This window comes from Phoca vitulina, unplaced genomic scaffold, assembly GCF_004348235.1.
Source record: "Phoca vitulina isolate PV1807 unplaced genomic scaffold, GSC_HSeal_1.0 scaffold9, whole genome shotgun sequence".
NCBI classification, from domain to species: domain Eukaryota; kingdom Metazoa; phylum Chordata; class Mammalia; order Carnivora; family Phocidae; genus Phoca; species Phoca vitulina.
In genome coordinates this window covers 33998450-34020866 of record NW_022589712.1, presented here as the reverse complement: position 1 = coordinate 34020866, position 22417 = coordinate 33998450, and the positions used below count along the sequence as shown (strand labels likewise).

The following is a 22417-nucleotide window of genomic DNA, read 5'->3' as shown; positions in this document are numbered from 1 at the left end:
GCTCTCTCTCTCCCTCAACTAAATAAATAAAATATTTTTTTAAAAATTTAAAAGTTAAAAAAAAAAGAATTTCTGGAGGTGGAACCAGGCATCAGTATATAAAACCCCTCAGATGATTCTATGTGCAGCCAGGGTTGGGAACCACAAAGATAGACCTAGAAGTTTCAACGCAGAGCTCCAGTGGGAGCTCAGGCTCAGACTCCCATTACAGGGGCTTTTCGGCTTTGTCCTGCTCTCTTTCCCGGGAAGAGTCATAGTTATATGGGTAATTGGGTGTGTGTTACAGTAAACTTCACCTGCCCCGCTCACCTTCAGGTTTCAGTATATAACACTGAATATCATGTAATTCCTCAATGAAAAGTCCTGTTTCTGAACTTTATTCTTCCTCTGAGACTTGTCTTGAACTTCTGTTTAAGGTATAAAATGGAGCTAGAAAAACTGTCTATTTGTGTGATTTTCACATTCACACACACAGACACAGACACATAGAGACACACACACACACCTACACACACACACACACACACACACACACACACACCCCAAGCAAATACACCAGTAAAATAACAATAATTATATAGGTATCCAAGGATGAAATCCATGTAAAGAAAATCCAGTTTTATTCTATAATCAGCATACTAAAGAACTGGAGCAACTCATACTGTGAAATATTTTTAAATACACTTTGAATGGTTTCTTCAGTTTCTTAAATCAATTCCTCAGCCATAATTTCTAGGCCTTATTTGGTAACAATAGCGATATGAACCTTGATTTTAAATAATATGAATAAACTTATTAAAATATATGATTAAGTCCACTATAAGACAAATGAGACTCAAAATATTTTGAATACTATTCCCGATTTTCTTTATCAGCTTGCTCAAAGCTGGGACATTATTTAATCTCATTAAAATATCTTACAGGCTATGATAAAAGCAGAGAGACTCTTAATTGAATGCTTAATTGAGGTGCTTTTGCAGTATCCAAATCAAAATAAGTGAGGGAGTGTTGACTATTGATCTTTTTCTTTCTCCAAGGAACCTTTTTGTATATACCACTCTGGATGACCTAGTCCAGAACCAAAAGAACTCAGAGGCATTGGGAAGTTCTTTTTTTTTTTTTAATTTTTTTTATTTAAAGATTTTATTCATTCACTTGAGACACAGAGATACAAAGAGAGAGCATGAGCAGGGGGAGAGGCAGAGGGAGAGGGAGAAGCAGGCACTCTGCGGAGCCAGGAGCCCAATATGGGGCTCGATCCCAGGACCCTGGGATCATGACCCAAGCCGAAGGCAGATGCTTAACCATCTGAGCCACCCAGGTGCCCCCACTGGGAAGTTCTTAACGCATATGTATTTTTCCTGCTTATTCGGCAATCATTCTTTCATCAACAGCAACAAGGTATCCTGTGGAAAAAAATCCTACATAGCTAAGGTGGTAAAACGATCCCTTTATAATCTTCATTGGGATCTGAAGAACTAACTCTTATCTCTCACTCATAAATCAAACAATGTCTGATAAATGTGGTAGCTTTGCATACCAAGAGGACTGAGCCTGGAACCCAAGACCTTTCTCATTCCCTCCGGGGCTATGGGCTTCCTTCTCAAAAGCCAGAGATGTTTCTTTGATACATTTGCATAATAAACCCAAATGAAGATGGAAGTCTTGATTCTGCATATGTCAGCTTTCCTGGAAGTTTTCTGTTTGCTCTCAGATTTTTTATTGCAAAATGAAAAAAATAGATCAGGGAAAGAGAAATTTTATTGGTGGTATAATATTCCCAAGACATGAGAATTTTGAATTTCTTGCTTTTATCGTCTTTAAATTATATCGATATAAAAAATGCAACTGCGACACTTTTCTATTTATTTAATATTTCTCTGAGTCTCATTGGACATTAGCTAGTTATCCATCAAGCATAGCAGAAGCAGACTTTAGGTTGTCAAGGACATTGGAATTCTCTCTTTAGTCCAAATGACAATTTTATTTAAAAACAAACCTCTTTCTCAAGAAAAAGATTAAGAGATTATTTGAAGCTTTTTCAGATTGAGTGGTATATGCAAATGACAGACCTCCTTTGCTAAGGTCCGAGGTCTTGGATGCTTCCTGTATACGTTAAGGACCACACAGAAATACACATTTGGAATCAAAACTGGCCCTCGTGTTTATAAGTGATATTACCTTTAATGCAGGTAGGGGGAAAGAAGTCCTTTTTCACCCCTGAGGAACCCAAGTATTGCTAAACCAAGGTTTATAACTTGACTGTCCTAATTGCTTTCCTTTTCTTTTAGACATGCATGCCAGGATTTTATCGACTGCGGTCTGAGCCGGGTAGCCACACTCCTAGACCAACTCTGGGCACCTGTGTTCCATGTCAGTGTAATGGACACAGCAGCCTGTGTGACCCTGAAACCTCCAAGTGCCAGGTATTTACCACGTCTTTCTTGACTAAGGCCCCTGTGATCATTTATCTTTATACATGCTCAGATAGCATGTGCAGAGGCGAGTGAGCTAAACAGCAGGGAACTTAATTGTGTATGTGTGTGTGAAATAAAACGTGGGAAAAAAAGACATTTACCATATTATACATTTTTTAAAGTAATTAAAAATTGATCATTGCAAAAACCACTGCTCGTGTCAAGAAATAAAATATTAACAGCATTTTAGGAGAACACCTGAGGACACTACTATTTATTTAAAATCATACGAGGGCTTTTTTTCTGATTACATACAAAAATAAACATATAAAAAATCTGGAAATTATAAAAAAGTATTAAAAAAAGATAAAAGTCATCTAAAATTCAACATAAACATTTAATATTTTTGGTATTTTCTATGAATTTTATGCATGTGTTTATAAATAAGATTCATATAATACCATAGGTGCCATTTTATGTTCTGCTTTTTAAATATACCTATTATGAGCATGTTATGTTGCTGGATGTTCTTTGAAATCTTTAGTCTTTGATTAGATTACGAAATCCCTATTTCCCCCTCTCTCTTGCAGCATCACTTTTTGGTTTCTTTGCTATCTTAAAAAAAATAATAGTAAAAATAAAAACAAAAATAGGGGCACCTGGGTGGTTCAGTTGGTTGAACGATGGACTCTTGGTTTCTGCTCAGGTTATGATCTCTTATCAACGACTAAAGATTTAATTTAACCACTTAATTTAACCCATAATTTAACCACTTCCCGTAGAATTCCAGCTACTCTTGTTGTTGTTGTTGTTGTATTCATGCTAACAGCCTGCCCTCCACCACTGCTATTCACCTTGGAACAGTCAGGACTCTCAAGAAATTCAGGTTTGCCATGTCACCACATAGAGTTCCCCAGACTAATCCTCACCCAGGTCTGGACATCAGTTTGCTAAACCCATTTCCCATCTCTCCTCATCTACTGAAACCCCTCCAGTGAGGCTTCTGGAACTCAAAGTAGAAACTCAGCAAAACCCCCCACATATTCTCCCTCTTTGTTTAATGTTCTCTTTGTTTTGCTGTCCCCAACATACTGCTCCCCCTAGAGCCCTCCAAGTGGTAGCTCTTGCCTCACACTCTTCATTTCCCTGAGTCTGAAGGCAGGTATCCTTGCTCCTCACTGCCGCTTTCCTATCATCCTCCTTTCTCCCCCATAACAACACATGGCTTTGAATCTCATGCCCCCATCTATTTGCCCACTACACCTGCTCATCGATGTTCTCTCCTAACCCTCAGGTCACTCACCTCATTCCTTGAAGATTTTTCCTTTGTATCTTTGCCATTCTCTCTAGCACTATTCCTATCATAATTCTTGGTGATTTTAATGTTCGTGAAATTAACTCTTCCATACCCTTAACTCTGCTTTTCCTCACTCCATGGTGCTATTCTAGAATTTGTCATTACGAGAAACTGAAATGCCTCCACAGTCTCAAGGTCAACTGTCCTCTTCTTCAACCACCATCTCTTTTCTTTCCAATTCACTTCTTCTTGATACATCAACTCCAACCTTTTTAGTCTCACCATTGATGCTCACACCTTTTCATTGTTCCTTAGCTCCTTCATGCCCTCACTTTCTCAACCAGCTTAATATTCACAACCCTTCATTAGTATAGCTGCCTTGTAATGTTCATTTCTCTTGCTACTCCTTTGTTTTCACTCAGTTAATTCTAATGCTTGTTAAATCCTACTGTTCCACACCTATGCCTTCTAAGCTGAATGTGGCTGATGAAAAACAACTATGTTTTCTAGTCTCACCATAAATTCATTATCACTCGCTTCAGATCGACCCTTTGTGCTCCTCCACAATCATATCACTTTACTTCAGTCCATTTCCTCTCCCACATTTCTGGATGATTATTTCATACCTTCCCCTTCCTCTTCAAGCCCTCAAACCCCTCCACCAATCCTTCTCCAGACTTAATCTCAATTGATGGTCATGCTTTTATTTCATTGAAAGATTAGAAGTAGTTGGAAGAGAACTAATAGGATCTTCCATTACCGCATGCACCCACTTTTCTGCATCTCTGTGCAGTTACTCCAACTCTTCCATCATTTTAGATGAACTTTTCTTGTTTCTAGAAAAGACCAAGTCTGCACTTATGCTCTAGATTCCAGCCCTTTCTTCTGCTCAAAGACATCATTCTGCCCATCCCTATTTCCCCTCTCTCTTGCAGCATCACTTTTTGGTTTCTTTGCTATCTTAAAAATAATAGTAAAAATAAAAACAAAAAACAAAACAAAAATAGGGGCACCTGGGTGGTTCATTTGGTTAAACAGAATGATGAATGATATTATTGACTAGATGAATAACTGAATAATATTAACCATCCTTGAATTCCTGAAACAATTATTATTTGCTCAGTGTAGTATTCTCTCTCTAATCTGCTGGCTTGTAAAATTCAATAAATAATTCAAGAGAGGGGATTAATTTATACATCTTAAGTGAGAATGAAATGCATTGTTTCTTCTTATGTAATCTGCACTGGTATTTCTTAGCAGGGCTATATTTAATTCATATGATTTTTTTAAAGATTTATTTATTTATTTTAGAGAGAGAGAGAGAAAGCGTGAGTGAGGGGAGGGGCAAAGGGAGAGGGAAAGAAAGAATCTCAAGCAGACTCCATACTGAGTGTAAAGCCCGACACAGGGCTCGATCTCAACACCCTGAGATCATGACCTGAGCTGAAATCAAGAATTGGACACATAGCTGACTGAGCCACCCAGGTGCCCCCATATGATTAATTTTAAAACATTCATAAAGGATACAGTTTAATTTCATTTTTTTAGGATAAAAATTGTCTTTATATTGTCCTCTTTAGAACAATTGGCTATTATAGCTATTTTTGTGCTACAGGTCTATCTTTTTGAGATATCCCCAGATGAAGTGAAAAATAAATATGTGTGCAATCACACATGCACAGCTAGTATAAATTTCTGTGCTCTGAATTTTTATATTTTCCTTCAGGGAACATATATAACTTTTGAATTTAGGCAACTTTGTTCATCTTTGAAATAACCCCAGGAGGCCAATAGGAAATAGCTATTATTACTCTGATGCTATAACTGAGGAAACCTGAAGCATACTGATTTCTTTTCTATGTGTAGTATGGATCCCAGTTTAATATCAATGCCATTACACAGAGCAATGCCCTCAACTTCGGGTAGAGTGATCATAAGCATGACTCTGGGGTCAGACTGCTTTGGTTCCAATCCTCGCTTCATCTTTTATGGGCTGTGGGAGCCCAGTCAGTTATCTCAAGTCAGTGAGGTCTTAGTTTCCTCATTTATAAAATGAAGATAATAATAGTACCTACTCAAAGTTTTTGTAAGGATTCAATGAAATATTGTATAAAGGGTGTGGAACACTACTTAGTCCATGGCAAGTTCCAGAGAAGTGATAGTGATGATGATGATGATGATGATGATGAAGAAGATAGTAATTACCATACATGTTATCCACCATTTATAGTCTAAGAATCAATCAGATAATAATTAATCAAAACACGTAAAAATCATTATCAGCGCTATGCTAGATTTCCTCACTTTTTCTTTATATCTTTCTTCAAAAATATGGAGTAGAGAAGAATAACACTATAGAAAACTTTACAGCCTAAGCATTTCAACTTTTAAATAAAATCCACATCACTTTGTAACTATTCTCTTCATAATTCCTAATGAGACTTATCAGAGAACCGTTGCTTCACTCGAGGCATTAATATATCCTAGACATGTTACTACCAATAGCTCAGTGACTATTGTCCCTTAAGGAAAATTTCCTTCCAAATGGAAGAGCAAAACCTATGTGATATTGAACCCCAAGCCAAGGGGAAGCAGAGGTGAGGGAGCAAATGCTAATCATTAGACACACAAACACCCAATAGACAATCTCAGGTAGGTAGATAGGTAGGTAGGTAGGTAGGTAGGTAGGTAGGTAGGTAGATAAGATAGATAGATAGATAGATAGATAGATAGATAGATAGATAGATAGTTTTTCCAAGTTGATATAATACATACATCTATATCTATCTATATCTCTATCTATACCTTTCTGGATATATTATCACTACACCCCCATGGTTAGTATTATTTTTGCAAAATTTTTAAAGAGAATATTAAAAATTCTCATCTAGCTCAAATAACTTTTTGAAGACCAAATAATTTGTGAAAATATTATTTTCACTCTATCACAATTCTTATTTTAAAATGAAAAGAAAAAAAGTCATTATTGATCAGCTCTGTTGTCTGAAACCACCAGCATCTATGATGAAGCAGTTAGCCCTGTATTTGGTAAAGAGACTCATAACTAGAATCTACTGTGTTTAAGGTACTTTATAAACACTATCTCATTGAATTTATCTAACAATCTGGCCAAAATAGGGATAGTTAGCATTTTATTACAACTCTGAAAGTTAATGCTTAGAAAATTTCAGTAACCTACAAGCCTTGGCTAAAGTGTATTAGAATCAGGTTTCAAATCCACTATAAAATGCTATCTACAGACTGTGAGAGAGAGTAAACACACTGTTATCTGATTAAATGATTTGATTTTGAAGGCCTAGAATTCCATCCTAGAGTACTGATAGAATCTGCAAATATGATTAAGAGCCATGTATGAAAAGTATTTGCAAAAATCATGGAATTATGAAATTTGCCATAGGATGGAAAGCTGTGAAATGCCACTCCAGGTTTATAAAGGAAAGTAAATTGTAGCAAACATTGATTTTTGATTTCCAGTAAAACTTAAGGATTGCTTACTTAACTAATATCTGTTAAGTGTAGAAAAAATAGTGCTCATTAGGTTCACTCAAAATAAAACATATCAGACTAATTGCTAGATTACTATATGTATAAATCTGAGATCCTTCCTGAATCTCATTATGATATCAAATTCATCAGAAAGTGTGATAGGTCATATCTCAAATTCAGCAAAAATAGTAACAGCCCCCAAATGTTCAACCCTATCTACATATGTGCCAGGACCAAGGCTGATCATTATAGATAGATTTTTTTTCTCACTTATTCTTACAGTAAACTTATGTGACAGATAGGATTGTTCCCTCTTTTACAGTTGATAAACTAATGTTGACAGAAATTAAATAATTCGCTTACGTCATAAGCTGCTAAAGATCAGATCTATGATCCAAACTCTGGTTTGTTTAAATAGGCATTTGACAGAATGTTTCATGATATTTTCACAAACAAGTTTGAAGAGATATCTGGGCCAGATAGTAATCAGTTAACAAGTTTAATGACTGTAGAAGTTTCTCTACCCTTGAAGAATATGTGCTGGGTTCTAGGTTCTTATCTCCAATGATGAGACATAGGCTTTGTGTTTCACCCCATCCTGTTCAAAATCGTGATCAGTGATCTGGATGAGATGTATCAAATAAAGCTGGAAGTGTAATCTAATGTATTAGATGGTGGTCAAGAAGCTAAAAGAGCCTGACAGGTGGAAGTATGAGCCACAATTAACAAGATGAAATTAATGTAAGAGTTTCTGAACTTAGGGAGGCTCACTTGTTCATTCATTCTTGTGGCACTTAGTAAATATTTCCAATGCGTAGGTATTGCAGTAGGTGATGAAAAGATACCAAGATGAGGAAAGCAGAGGCCTTGCCCTCTAGGAGCTTATATTCTAGTGCTTAGGGAAAGAGCAGAGAAAATGACGTGTAGTAGCAATTCCTGTGAAATAGGAGTTTTTACTTGACTGCAGAGTTATGTATCCAAGATCCAGATGGAGGAAGGGAATATAGTCACTATATTTGCAAATCACAGGTAGAGACTTTAATATCTATTTTAAGAGAAATTCTGAGTGATCAAGATTATTAAATGTTTAACTTGAAGAGATTTAGGAAGTAATAGTATTTTGTAGACATTTGAGGACTTGCCTTGGGAAATGAGAATTAGACTTAATCTTCGTAGCTTCAGAAGGCAGAACTTGGATCATTAACTGAAAATTAGAATGAGATATGTTTTCATTCAACATAAGGAAAAAGTTCACATAGCTTATAATTGTACAAGATGAAAAAGGCTGCCTTATAAGGATCATTCATTCAATAATGTATTTTAAAAAAGGTGGGGAGGCATCCCTTTAAGGAAAGAAGACTAAGTTAAGCAACTTCTCACCTCAGATCTAAGGTACTATATAATATTAATGTTATATTATTTTGATTTAGTAGAAGGAATATATACCACCAGTTTTTCCATGTGCAAAAAAATACAAATATCATATATCCTAATCTGTTATTGAAAAGGTACTAGAACATATAATATCACTCTTGAGAATATAATTAAACTTCTCGTTAGACATCTAAAATATAGGAATTTTTCCTAAAGATTAATTTCTTTTTTTAAAATTTTTTAAAGATTTTATTTATTTATTTGACAGAAAGAGACAGCAAGAGAGGGAACACAAGTAGGGGGAATGGGAGAGGGAGAAGCAGGCTTCCCGCCAAGCAGGGAGCCCGATGCGGGGCTCGATCCCAGCACCCTGGGATCATGACCTGAGCCAAAGGCAGACACTTAACAACTGAGCCACCCAGGTGCCCCGAAATTAATTTCTGTACAAGACGAATATTGTGTCTCAAAGTAGACAGGAAAGTCATATAAAAGGTCTGTGTCAAAAAGTTTCAAAAATAGCATCATGATTTATGTGTTGTGTTTGTGGACCTAACCAGAACATTTGATTTCGTTAACCAAGTTTAGTATGTCAGTAACCTGTGAAAGACTGACTGTCCAGAGAAGGTTAAAATATTTGCTTGATCTGTGAAGAAAATATATAGAGTTGTAGGTATAAGAGCAGCAAACCATATTTTTGAATCTCTGTATTTCTGGTAGTGATCAATATTATCTAAGTGTTTTGAGTCAATTATTAATGCTATATTAGGTTACATAAAATAATTCATTATGCAGTGGGTTTATTTTTACAAAAGCAAAGTGCTGATAATTGTTCAAGAGCCTATGTATTTTTTTGGCACATGTTTATTCACATAGCTATAAAATATGTCCTTAAAACACTCCCTGGTTAACTTACCATTTGACACCTTGCTGAATGATTTAGACTGGAACGTATGGGTAATTTATCCTGGAACCATCTCTTGCCCTGCTGTTCTTAAATATGGAATGGTTATTTTATTGCTAAAATACTGGTTCCTTTGGATGGCTGAATAAAAGAAGATCATGGTACTTATATAGTAAATCCTAATTCAGAATACAACAAATTATCTTATTCTGTTAACCACATTTCTATAAAGTCATTAGACTTGAAACTTGGCCTTTTTCATCTTAAGAAGACTGACCAGTTTCATCTATACTTCCTATATTGTGCATTCAGTCATTCAGAATAGTCATCAAATGACTACCATATTTCAGTCACTGTGTTGAGCTAGAATGGGCATTTAGCCCAGACTTAGGACATCAGGGAATGTTTATCAGATAAAGCAACATTTAAAATGAGAGCTGAAATGAATAGGTGCTAATCAGGTAAGAGGAGGGGAAAACATTCCAAAACAAGGGATTTGCATATAAGAAGTCCCGGAGGAAAGAGAGAGCATAGCATAATATGAGAATTTCAGATGGTCCTATATGGCTTTCACATAGCATACAAAGGTAGCAGGGGCTAGAGGTAAGGCTGGAGGGGTAAGCGAGCAGATGAAAAGTGTCTTTCTTGCCATGCTGGAAAGTTTATAATTCATCCTAAGGACAATGGAGAACTAATGCAGGCTTCCCAGCAAGAGAATGGCATGGTTTGATAAGTTCTATAAGATGGTCATTCTGATTGCAGTGTGGGAAAACCACTGCATAAAAAAATTTAGAAGCAGGGGGCACCTGGGTGGCTCAGTCATTAAGTGTCTGCCTTCGGCTCAGGTCGTGATCCTGGAGTCCTGGGATCGAGTTCCACATCGGGCTCCCTGCTCCCATGGGAAGCCTGTTTCTCCCTCTCCCACTCCGCCTGCTTGTGTTCCCTCTCTCACTGTCTCTCTGTCAAATAAATGAATAAAATAAAAGTAAATAAATAAATCCTTCTTTTAAAAAAAAATTTAGGAGCAGGATCTTTACCTAAATTCTGTTCCAATAAACCAGGTAAAAAATGAGAGTGGCCAGATAAAAATAGTAGAGACAAGGAAGTAAAGAAACAGAGAGTAATAGAATCATGGAACGCACTGATCAAACGGGTTCTCTGGCATGAGAGAGGCCTCTAGATTGCTGGCCTGGGCAATTGAGCAGGTGATAGAGACCCCAGATGAAATGGACAATACAGAAATATTAGCAGGTTTAAAGAGAGATGAGCTTAATTTTTGATAGTTCAAATTCAAGGTGCTTTTGTTATGCAGTAAGATCTATTCAGGAAGCATTTGGAAATGTAAGTCTAGAACTCATTAGAGAAATCTGGCCTGAATATGTAAAATTTAGAGTTTTTGGCAATTAGATGATACCTAAAGTTATAGTAATGGGTGAAATCACCAAGGTAGAGTGTGTAAGAAAAAGAAAAAGAAAAAAAAAAAAAAAAGAGGTGAGAGCCAAAGTTAGAATCAAGGACACCAATCTTACTATACAGAAAGGGAAGGAAGAGTCCATGAATGAGCATAAGGAAGAGTAGCCATAGAGTTAGGAGAAAAATCAGCAGACCATACCATTAAAGAAACCATAGGAAGAGAAATTTCAAAGAGTAGCCAGAAATATTAGCTGCTGCAGAAAATTCATATATCATGAAGACTTATTATTGTCAGGGAATTTTTATTTATCAACAAAGATCTTATCAGTGAGCCTGGAGTCCTGGTGACATGAGAAGCTTTTTTAAAGTGGGGAGAGCTGAAGGGAGATAAGGAAATAGAAATCAGGAATGCAAATAATGCTTTTAAAATGCTTATCAAAGATAGATGGAAATTTCCAGAGCCTTGAGGCCCCAGAGATATTTTTGAGCTAGGGAAGTCTGGACCAAGCTCAAATGCCAATGGGATAAATGAGCAAAGGAGGGAAAGATGCAGATGCTGGTCAAAAGGGGGAGGCAGAAAGGCAAGGAATCCAGTTTAGCAAGAGAGTAGCTTTAGACAAAGGACAAACACCACTTCCTATGGACAGGAATAAATGTTAAAGGGATGGAAAGTACTGCAAGACAAATGGCAAGTCTTTCACAGGAAGCTGAGGGAACACTCAAATGAGTGCTTCCTTTTCTCTGAAAATAGGGGGCTATCGTCAGCTCAGGTAATGATCTCAGGGTCATGATCTCAGGATTGTGAGATTGAGCCCTGAGTCAGGGCCTGTGCTGGGTGTGGAGACTGCTTAAGATTTTCTCTCTTCCTCTCCCTCTGCCCCTCCCCCAGCCCACCCCCGTACGCACCCTCTCCCCCTCTCTCTAAAGTATATACTTCTCAAGAACTCTTTCAATGAGATGTGTGTGTCTGTGTGTGTATATGCAGGAGCACACACAGGTGGGGAGCTGTATGATAAATTACATTCTAACTCTCAGTAAATGAAAAACGAACTTCTCCCTTTTCCTTTACAGAATTGTCAACATCACACTGCTGGTGACTTCTGTGAACAATGTGCTCCTGGATATTATGGAATTGTCAGGGGATTGCCAGATGACTGTCAGCAGTGTGCTTGCCCTCTAATTTCTTCCAGCAACAAGTAAGATTGAGAAATATTACCTTATTTCCCAATCAGTAGCACCATCTGTGTAGCACACGGGCTTTCTGTGATTTAACGATTTTTTCCATGTAGACAAACTCTCAGTTTAAGATAGACTTTTTTTTTAAACAATATAAAAACATGACAAAAGTGAGCACATAATGCTCTGTGGTTTATTTTTCCATTAAAAGCCTGTCCCAAGTAAATAATACTTACTAATTTGCACTAGTTAAAATGTCAATACTAGTATTAACATAATTTATGTTTCTGAAATAAATGATATCTGTACACACGTGTGTAATTTGATACACTTTTATAAGGGTCTTGTATTTGCATATAGTTCTGCCATAAACTCATCTATGAAGGATTGTTTGGGTACATATTATCTGACTTTTGTGACTCCTTCCACTCATTTTGTGTATTTAATTCACAATTTGTAAAGAATTATTAAGAAAATAGTTGAAAAAATAGTTAAAGGACGGTGACTTATTTTTATGCTCCAAAATAAGTCCGTATTTCCCAGAATCACAGTCCCATTCTGTTAAGATGGTCTGAGCTTGGTACCATGGAAACACAGCCATAAGGGGAAACAAAAGCCAGAATATCTTATTTCAGCGCTGTCTGCACATTCTGCATTGGTTTATATATTGATGAAAACCCTTGTTGCTAACTATGTCTATACTTGAAAGTATAAGTGATTTATAGACTTCAATCTCTACCTGGTAGGGCAGTTTTTTCTCTAAGAATTTGCTTTTGAAAAGAATGTAGGGCAGTTTGTTCAGAATTAGAATCCTGGACTCCTTTTCTTGAGTATATGAGAACCACGAAGCAATTGAGATAAAGAGATTATTTCCCCGCTGCTTACTCAGGGTACTCAGGGTTTTTTTGTTTGTTTTTGTTTTTCTTGTCCTTGGCTTTATTCTGAAAACATTGTCATGTAAATTGTCTCCCTTTCTTCTGAAATCTCCTCTTTTTTTTTTTTTTCTGCTTAAGAGAATCACAGGTCTTTTGTCAAATGTAAATTTTTAGGTAAGTGGGATATTGACAAGGATAAAATACGTGTTCTTTTTGTTCACGCAAGCACCAAGTGGTAGGTGTATGAAAAATAACATTATTTCTATTTTCCTTTCCCTAATCTCCTTCTGATGACTAGATTTAAACAAGAGAATGTTATTTATTGTATTGTTATTAAAGTGTGAGCCATTGGATTAGAAAGATTCAGTAATTAACTGATAACTTCTTTGATAAGAATGAAGCATAACGTCTGCTGAAAAGGCTCACAATAAAATGTGTGTCTTAAGAGAAGTCAACTTAAATATAAAGGGAATTCAAAGGTACAAAATACCACACTTGATCTGGGAAGCTTCAAGAACATATTGAAAGAAGTAGTAGCATTGAAAGAAGTAGATGCTGCTCCTAGTCCTAGCAGTAGATGCTAGTAGTAGCATCTATTATAATAGATCATCAACAGTGGATTGAAAGGTTTTTACTGGGGGAGATAGCAGGAAATTACATGAACAAAAGCTCAGAAAACAGAAAACACAGTTCTTCACGTTTAAGAACTAATAAGTAAGAGTTTGGAGCATGGAGTTCGAATAGAATTCATAACTGCAGATGAAACCGAGCAGGAGAATGGAGGCCGTGGTACAGAAATCCTTGAATACCCATCTAAGAAACTGCTATTTAATTTTCTCTGTAATGAGGAAACATTGCAAGCGTTTAGTTAAAACAAACAAAAAGAAAAGGTTAATGTGACCAGAGCCACACTTTAGGAAGACTGTTATGGGAGAACTAAGTAAAATGAATTAAAACAGGCAAAGAAAAAAGTGAAGAGCGCGATTAATATAAGCTATTGCACTAATTTAGGCAAAAGATAATGAGGCTGTGAAGGCAGGCGATAGTAACAGGAAGGGAGAGGAGAGGACTGGTGTGATGAGAGCCTTGTTGAATGCAGCTCTCCAGAAGTGCTAACTAATTAGACATGAGCAGTTCAGACCAGGCAGGAGTTGAAGCCCAAGGTTGTTAGCCAGGTTGTTGACCTCAAAAATGGTAGCGCGATTAACCGAAATAGGGAAACCAGGAGAGAGCTGTTGCAGAGGACAGACAATTTATGTTCTGAATAGGTTAAAATTGATATGATAGATCTGTCCAAATGGAAATATGCAAATAGCTGCAGAAAATGGAAATAGAATTGGAAGGGCAGATGGAGGAAGAGATATGTTAATAAATGAATTAAAATTGGATAAGATTTCCCAGGGTTATGTTTCCCAAGGGGAGCATGTGGAAAAAAGGAAAAACAGAATTCCCTATACTAGAGAAACCAGAAAAGAAAGATGAGCCAAGACAGGATCTGTCAGGGAGGCAAGGGAATGGAGACTACAGGGCTACGGACACCCCCAGCGAGAAAAGCAGCTGCTTCCAGAGAAGCCCAAGTTCGCAGGGGAGCCATGACCTGTGAGGGTCACGGAAGAGTTTTGATAGTCAATTGTGGAAACAGACATTATGTTACAAGGATGTCCGCTTATACCTTTAGGAATTTCCGAGAAGGAAAAAGAAAGAGTGCTACCTTGATTGGTTAGCAGGATCAATAAAAAGGTGTGTTTTCATTTTTGTTTTCTGTGATTTGTATAATTTAAGTATATTTTTATGGAAAAGACCCTCTAAGAATCAAAATACCAAATCCAAGTGGCTAGTTCAGTGGCTTTCAAACTTTCTTAACTGCAACCATTGTAAGAAATCATTCTTTTATATCATAACTTGGGACACAAAAAACTTGTGTGTATATAATATAAAATGTATTTGTACATATACATATGTATATATATATATCCTATAACTTTTATTCAATTTTATTCTCCTGCATTATTAGAAGAAATTTAAGTCCAAACCTACTAGAGTGATTTCATGACCCACTCCTATCACCACCTAAAGCTTGGCACATTAATTAACAAAGCAAAGACCTGTGTGTGGTAAGAAGAGTTAAAATACAAAGCAAAGAAATACAAGGATGAAATACAGTTGAAGGAGGTGGAGGTACCTCTCTTCAGTGGCTTCAATCTGTGCAGCCAATGAAAAGTAAGGAGTAAGGCGAGTGATCACTAACTCACTTCCATGCATGAGTTTTTCAATATTTCCTACCAAGACAAATAGGACAAACTGTCAACCATCGTGACAGTGTAGCTCAGGGGTTATCCACCGCCTACTCCAGGAAAGGTCAGATATCTTTCAGCAGAGTAGAAGAAACCCTCTCCCCTCTGCAATCTGACCACCTTTTCCCACCAAGGCCCTCTCCTTCCTTCTACAATGAGGCCACATTGGAGTCCCTTGTTCTTTCCCAAACACGCCAGCCATCTTTGTCAGACAGAGAAAGACAGAAACTGTGTGGTTTCACTCATGTGTGGAATTAAAAAAAATTAAACTCCTAGAAACCGAGTGTGGAATGGTGGTTGTCAGGCGTTGGGGAGGGGGGGAAATTGGGAGAGGCTGGTAAAAGGATACAAACTTTCAGTTATAAGATGAATGGGGTCTAAGGATCTAATATATAACATGGTAACTGTAGTTGATAATACTTTATTGTATAATTGAAACTTGCTAAGCAAATAGAACCTGTGTTCTCAACCCCCACACACAAAAAAAGGAAATATGTGGGGGTGATAGATGTGTTAATTAATTTGTACATATATGTATATCAAATCCCATGCACACTTTAATTATATTACGATTTTATTTGCCAGTTATACTTCGATAAAGCTGAGCAAAACACAAGTAGATGTGTAATGTGATATCAGACAGTGCAGGTGCTACCAGGGAAAACAGAGCAGCCTCAGTGAATTAAGAGGGGCTGGGGTGCCCTTTTAGCCAGGGGCTTCCATGAAGATCTCCCTAAACAAAGGCTTGTGCAGAGACAAATGAAGTAATGGGGAGAGCCACGTGACTGCCTGGAGGAAGAGTAGTCTACCAAAGGAAAAAGCGAGGACACTGGCCCGGAGACTGGCCCATGCTTGGTAGACAGCATGGATCCAAGGCAGCTGGGGCAGAGTAAATGGTGTCAGGGGAAGCGTGACCAAGATATGACTCAGGGAAGCTCCAGTGGCTAATGAAATGTCCCAGCTGCTAACAGTCTTCCAATGGCAAAACGTGGCTTGGAACAGGGAAATGCAATGATGTTAGCGATGGCAACAAGATCAGCAGTTTCAGGTAGAGTGTATGTGGAATGTGAGAGAAAGGAGACAAAGTTGACTCTGTGGCTTATGGCCGAATAAATGGAAGCACGGAGTGACCATGGATGAGATGCGGAAAATTATAGAAAGGTCAGTGGGATTGTTTTGGAGTGGGAAACTCAGTTTTAGATCTGGTAGGGTAAATGCAAAGGTTTTAAGACTGAATGAGATCATTTAGGGGAGAGAGTGCAGGACAGGGTAGGAGAAATCTGAAGACTGAAATTAAGGGCACATAAAGAGGTCAAGGACATGACATATATTCGGCAAAGGAGACTGAAAAAGAACAACCAGTGAACTGGGATAAAAAGGAGAAGGGGGTAGGATCCAGGAAGCCATTTCATCTCTGTAGTATTCACAGGAACAACACAGACTAGCAGACTCTAAATCTTAGAAACTCTCTTGAGGCAAATTTGGAATTAGCAGACATAAGATGGCCACCAAGAGAAAAGCACAAAGATTTCTGAGTGGCCCTGCAGATAATATGAGAACGGAGAGTAGATGAGGGAGTTGTGAACAGAAAGAATCAACTCCAACTTCAAGTAAGTTGTGATCCCTATGCCCTCCTTCGTAAGTTCTCATATGTGATTTAAGGAAAGGGTTCAATACACCATAATATCATAATTCAAAAAAGTTATATCAACTATTCAAGGAGAATTATAACATTCTTGCATAGTAATTGAGACAGATATATTACTGTAAAGGATTATAATTTAATTAGGTTGGCTCTCTAGAGTTTCACTTGAAATGTCTAAAAACTTGTTTCCAAGTGCATGTATATATATATATATGTATGTATGTATATATATATCTTGTATTTTGTGTATATATATATATGTAGCTCATATATGTGTGAGTTCAAAATGTGATATATGAGTTTGTGTGTGTATGAGCTTATATGTGTGTGTACAGATGCACTCAGCTTCAAGCTTTAACTGAGAGAGCTAAAAGCTTGCCAGAATGTGTCAATTATGTATTTGTGGATCTATTTTACGAAGGCAAAAAATAAATTTGTTGGATAATGAGTTTGTGAGTAGTAGATCAATTTGTTCACGTACTTCGCAAAGGTTAGAGTTTATTACTCATTCATATACTATTGATTCAATGCACTAGAAGACAGTTAAAATAGGGTCGTAATGGTACCTGACCGATAGGAGTTGTGGCCCTGGTCTATACACAATGTATCTTTTTCAGCATCAACTTCTTTAGCAGACCAACAACAACAACAACAAATGGTGTTTGCAGCATTACCATTTTGCAACAAATAATATTATTTTTTCCTTCCAAGTTCCAATGCATCATGCAGTTTTATCTAGTGGGAATCCTCTACTTACATTTGAAAGAAGTTTGTAACAGCCTAAAATTACATGTTAGTACAGGTTAGTTTTCAAGTGTTGTTAAGTGTTTCTTTTGTAGGGTAAGATGATCAGAAATCCTGGCAAAGCCTGACTGGCTGTGGTCTACCAGTGCAGTCGTGAGAACAGGGCAAGTTATATAAGACCTACTTAATAGAAAAGATCATAAAATTGTCAGAAAATCTTATTCATTTTCATGTAGAGAGCTTTCCCTTCTTTCCTCACACTAAATCACATTACTTTGTGTTTAAAATAAATTTAGTTTGAAATCCGTATGTAAATTAGAAAAGGCACTCTTATTTTAAGTGAAATATTTATTCACACTTCATGTGTTGAAGTGCTAGTGGCAATTTGGGCTGAGTTTTTGGAAAAAAAATTATATAGCTTTTAGGACCATTTTTTTTAACTTGAAAAATATTCAGTAATAATTATTCTGCTGTCAGACAAATGTGCATGAATTCTAGTCCTATTTTTCTTTCAATTCATGAAAAACAGGACACTTGCTGGATGTCTAATATTTTTATGGTTGTCATATAATTATTAAAATTTCAAAATGTTTATATAGTTAGTGTGAAGCATCGCGAATTCATTAAAAACCGACCATATTTATTTGTCAACTATTATCAGTAGTATTTTGTTGTGACATCCTACCCTTTACTAGAAACTTATAAATAATTATAGATATGCCATTTATAACTACCCCCAAAATAAGTTCCAATCATCTGGATAATGGACAGAATTACTTAAATATATAAGATAAATAGGTTAAAAGATTTTTTACAATCTTTTTTTTTTTTCTTTCCAATTCAGTTTTAGCCCTTCTTGTGTCATGGAAGGCCTGGAAGATTATCGCTGCACCGCCTGCCCCAGGGGATATGAAGGCCAGTACTGTGAACGGTATGCAGTCATGAAACCTAGAGATCCTACAATAAAGGATCACAATAGAACCGTATTCATTATTCTCATAATTTATTTTCATTTTGTCTGGGAGTTCGTATGCTTTCCACGCTATTTTTTATTTTTATATCTGTAGACTTTCTCAAAAGACAGTTGTTTATTTCCGTCTTATATTTAGACTTTCTCAAAGATTCCAAATTATTTCACAATGATCTAATTTATGTTTTCGTGTACACATATCTATATATGTGGCACATATTATATATCTATATTTAGTGTACACATATATATCTACTGGATACGTATCTATATGTCTGTATATGATCAATAGTTAACAATGCTAAAAGGCTGGCTACACATAATTCTCATCTTAACCCGCTGGAAAGTATTGGCTAGCACTAACTGTGTGCATGTCACTGTTCTGAGCATTATGGCACCATGCCACCAAATGTAGACAGAATTCAGAATTTAAATGTATCAAGCATTCTTAATTAGAACAACACAAATAATAAATTTGATTCGCCTTTCCAATAAGCAAACAATATTATTTAAATGCTTCTTCCCACCATATTTTTTAAAAGTTGTTTTTTTAAGATTTTATTTAAATTCCAGTCAGTTAACATACAGTCTAATATTAGTTTCAGTGTACAGTTTAGTGATTCAACACTTCCATATAAACACCCAGTGCTCATCACAAGTGTACTCTCTCTTTCTTAAGATTTTATTTATTTATTTGAGAGAGAGAGTGAGTGAGAGAGAGCAAGCATGAGTAGGGAGAGAGGCAAAGGGAGAGGGAGAAGCAGACTCCCCACTGGGCGGGGAGCCCCATGTGGGGCTCTATCCCGGGACTCAGAGATCATGACCTAAGTCAAAGGCAGACACTTTGACTGAGCCACCCAGGCGTCCCCACAAGTGCACTCTTAATCCCCATCACCTATTTAACCCATCCGTCCACCACCTACCCTCTGGTTCACCATTTTTTTTTTTTTTACAAAATCTGATAATGGATTTATGTAGCTATTAAATTGCATACTAACTGTAATACAAATGGTAAATTAAGAAACAAAGCTTCAGACTGACTGTCTAGTAAGGTAATTAATATCTTCTGGATCCATATTTTCCATAAGATCAGTATCTTGGATATTGAAGCTTATCACCACCATTTTTAGTGTTTTAGGTATTACCTCTAAAGTAACTATTTACATTATACACACATGATAATTTTAGCATTAATTGATAACAATATAAAGTTTTTATCCGTGGATATAGTCTAGCTCCACCAATTTAGCTAGGTCCCATTTTTTTTTTTTTTTTATACCTATACTATCAGAATAACTAATGCTCTACTTACTTTACACTAACATTGTCAAGATTGCATGTGTAGAGGAAACTGTTGGTGCCCTCCCTAAGTGCCTACATGGAAGCCTTCTCTCCCATAGGAGGGTCAAGAAGGCCTGAGAATTTACCCCACCTTCTTCCAGTGGTCCATAGCCAATGACTGACTACTGTGGGAGTACAAAAGTCCAGGTGCTTATGCTTATGCTTGCTCCAGAGTTTTCCATGGAATTGGGCTAAGACCTGGAATTGTACCATTGCTTGGATTTTTTCTTTTCCGTGCCCTGCTTTACCCACCCCTTTGCTGGGTTCTTCTAGGACCACTTCCTTAAATTATCAAACTTGAATATCAAATTATCACACTCTTTTCAAATATAAACCAATATTAATTAATTGTATCATTACCCATTTAAAAGTCTTCTTTTGATATAACCAGCAATGGTTGTGTTAATAATAGAAGTAAGTAGATAACTAAATAATTAAACTTAAATTTTATAAATTCCAATGAAGTCTCTACAGGTTTGCAAATTATATTTCCAAATAATTCTGTATGTGGTAACTCTAAACAGAATATCCAGTACTTTCATATATATAACAGTGCATTCACAATTTCTGTGCCAACAGAAATTAATAGCAATTAAATAATTCAAAGCAATACAAAAATCCAAAAATATTTCCATTTGTTTTGGAGATATATACAACATTTGAATATATATATATATATATATATATTTTTTTTTTTTTTTAATGTGCTTTGGTATTCATGGTTAGGCTAATATTCATTTCATGCCCTTGTAAATACCAGTAGGATGATGACTAAAAGCATCCCCGGACACCAGTATTATCTGAAGTAATTTATGAGAAAAATGTTTGGTAGTATACTACATTTATAAATTGGAGTTCCCACTATCTATGAAAGCATGTATATAGAAAAGACTGGAAGGGTGCACTGAAATGACAATTACTGTCTTAAGGCAAAGTGATTATAGAAAATTTATTTTTTTTCATATCCATTAATGTTTAACCAATAGGAGTTGACAGATCATATAGCATATAGATGAACAGGGGCATATACTATCAAATGTGAATGTCTTGAATTGTTTTCACAGTTCTCAAATGTTGTTACAGCTTTACATTCATCATCTCTAACATATAAATGATCAAGTTATATTTCCCTGAAAAATTGCTTTTATTCAGCTAAATTAAACCAAAGGTCTTGGTTAAATTTTTATTGTAACTTTGCAAATAAATTTGTTCCACTTCTGAGAGCTTCTTAAATCATTTAAACCAACTTATGACCTGCCTAAGCTCATCAGCTGAGGTCTAAAATTGCTTGCATGTTTTGAGTGTCCCTCTAATGTAGGAAACCCCTCCCCATGTTTTATCTTTGTTACTTTTGTAATTAATTCTTTGAGCATTTAATCAATCTCAACCTGCTTAGAATAGAATTCTTTCACCTGCAAATGTTAAGAAAAAATTTAAGTGGACTTATTTAAATGGTACTTGCATTGAGCATTTATAATATTACATTGAAAATAAAATAATTAAAAACCACAAATGTATAAAAGCCTAGTTACGGATAACTTTTTTTTTCTTTTGCTTTGCCTTTTCTAACCAGCACAAGATAAATTAACTTTCACAATCAGCTGTGCACATTTCCACAATCCTAGACCACTAAAGATAGTTCAGGATTATCTGTCTAATGTTTGTAATTTTTAGCTTCAACCTCCTACTGTCTCTCAACTTCCTCCCAGACTTGTCTCTGGAACAAAAACTGTGGGTGTTGATTATAGTTAGCTGACCATATATATAATTTATTGTCCAAACTGCAATACTCTAAGGAGACATAGGAAGGGTTTTAATAATTAAACCAGGACAACAGGTAATTTGGGACCATCCTGGGTAACCCAGAGCATATGGTCCTGCTAGTATCTTGTTTTTACCAGACTTCCAATAACATAATCCACAGTGGTATATACTTAGGTGAATGGATGTGTGAATGAGTAGAAGTCAATGAATTGATTTCATTTGGGGTTCATCCAGTTGGATTTTCTTTCTAATATCTCAAATTAATGTTATATATTTTATTTGCCTAACATTAACCCACCTCCTTGGATATATAATGGAAAATCCATCTTGAGGAAGATGTGATAGAAAGACCAGTAAAATTAAATAGAAAATAGTAGTTTATTGCCACTTAACTTACTTCTTTTTGCTCATTAGTAAACATAGTGGGTTGAATTATTTGGTCATTTTGATCTTTAAAATGCATGAGTCTAGGAAAGCCCAAGTGTCAATATATAATTTTATTTATTTCTAATTTTAAAAAAGAAGACCTCAAAACAATATTTACGATCTAGAGCAGTGGTGGGCAAACTGGCCCACAAAATTTGGCCCATTCCCTGATTCTGTATGGCACTGTAAGCCAAGAATGGTTGTTACAGGCAAATGTTTACAATCAGTGCGATGATAGAAAGCACTATTTGAGCCCTAGTTAAGTAAATTTGA

At 36.3% G+C, this 22417-nt stretch overlaps 1 protein-coding gene across 1 annotated transcript in view; it reads left to right on the top strand.

Annotated features, from left to right (window-relative positions):
- LAMA2 (laminin subunit alpha 2) overlaps positions 1–22417 on the top strand; it is a 613526-nt gene that overhangs the window by 423612 nt on the left and 167497 nt on the right. The window contains exons 29-31 of the mRNA XM_032407892.1: positions 2292–2426; positions 11981–12105; positions 18488–18574. Coding sequence (XP_032263783.1) covers positions 2292–2426; positions 11981–12105; positions 18488–18574 — 347 coding nt within the window. The remainder of the gene's footprint in view (positions 1–2291; positions 2427–11980; positions 12106–18487; positions 18575–22417) is intronic.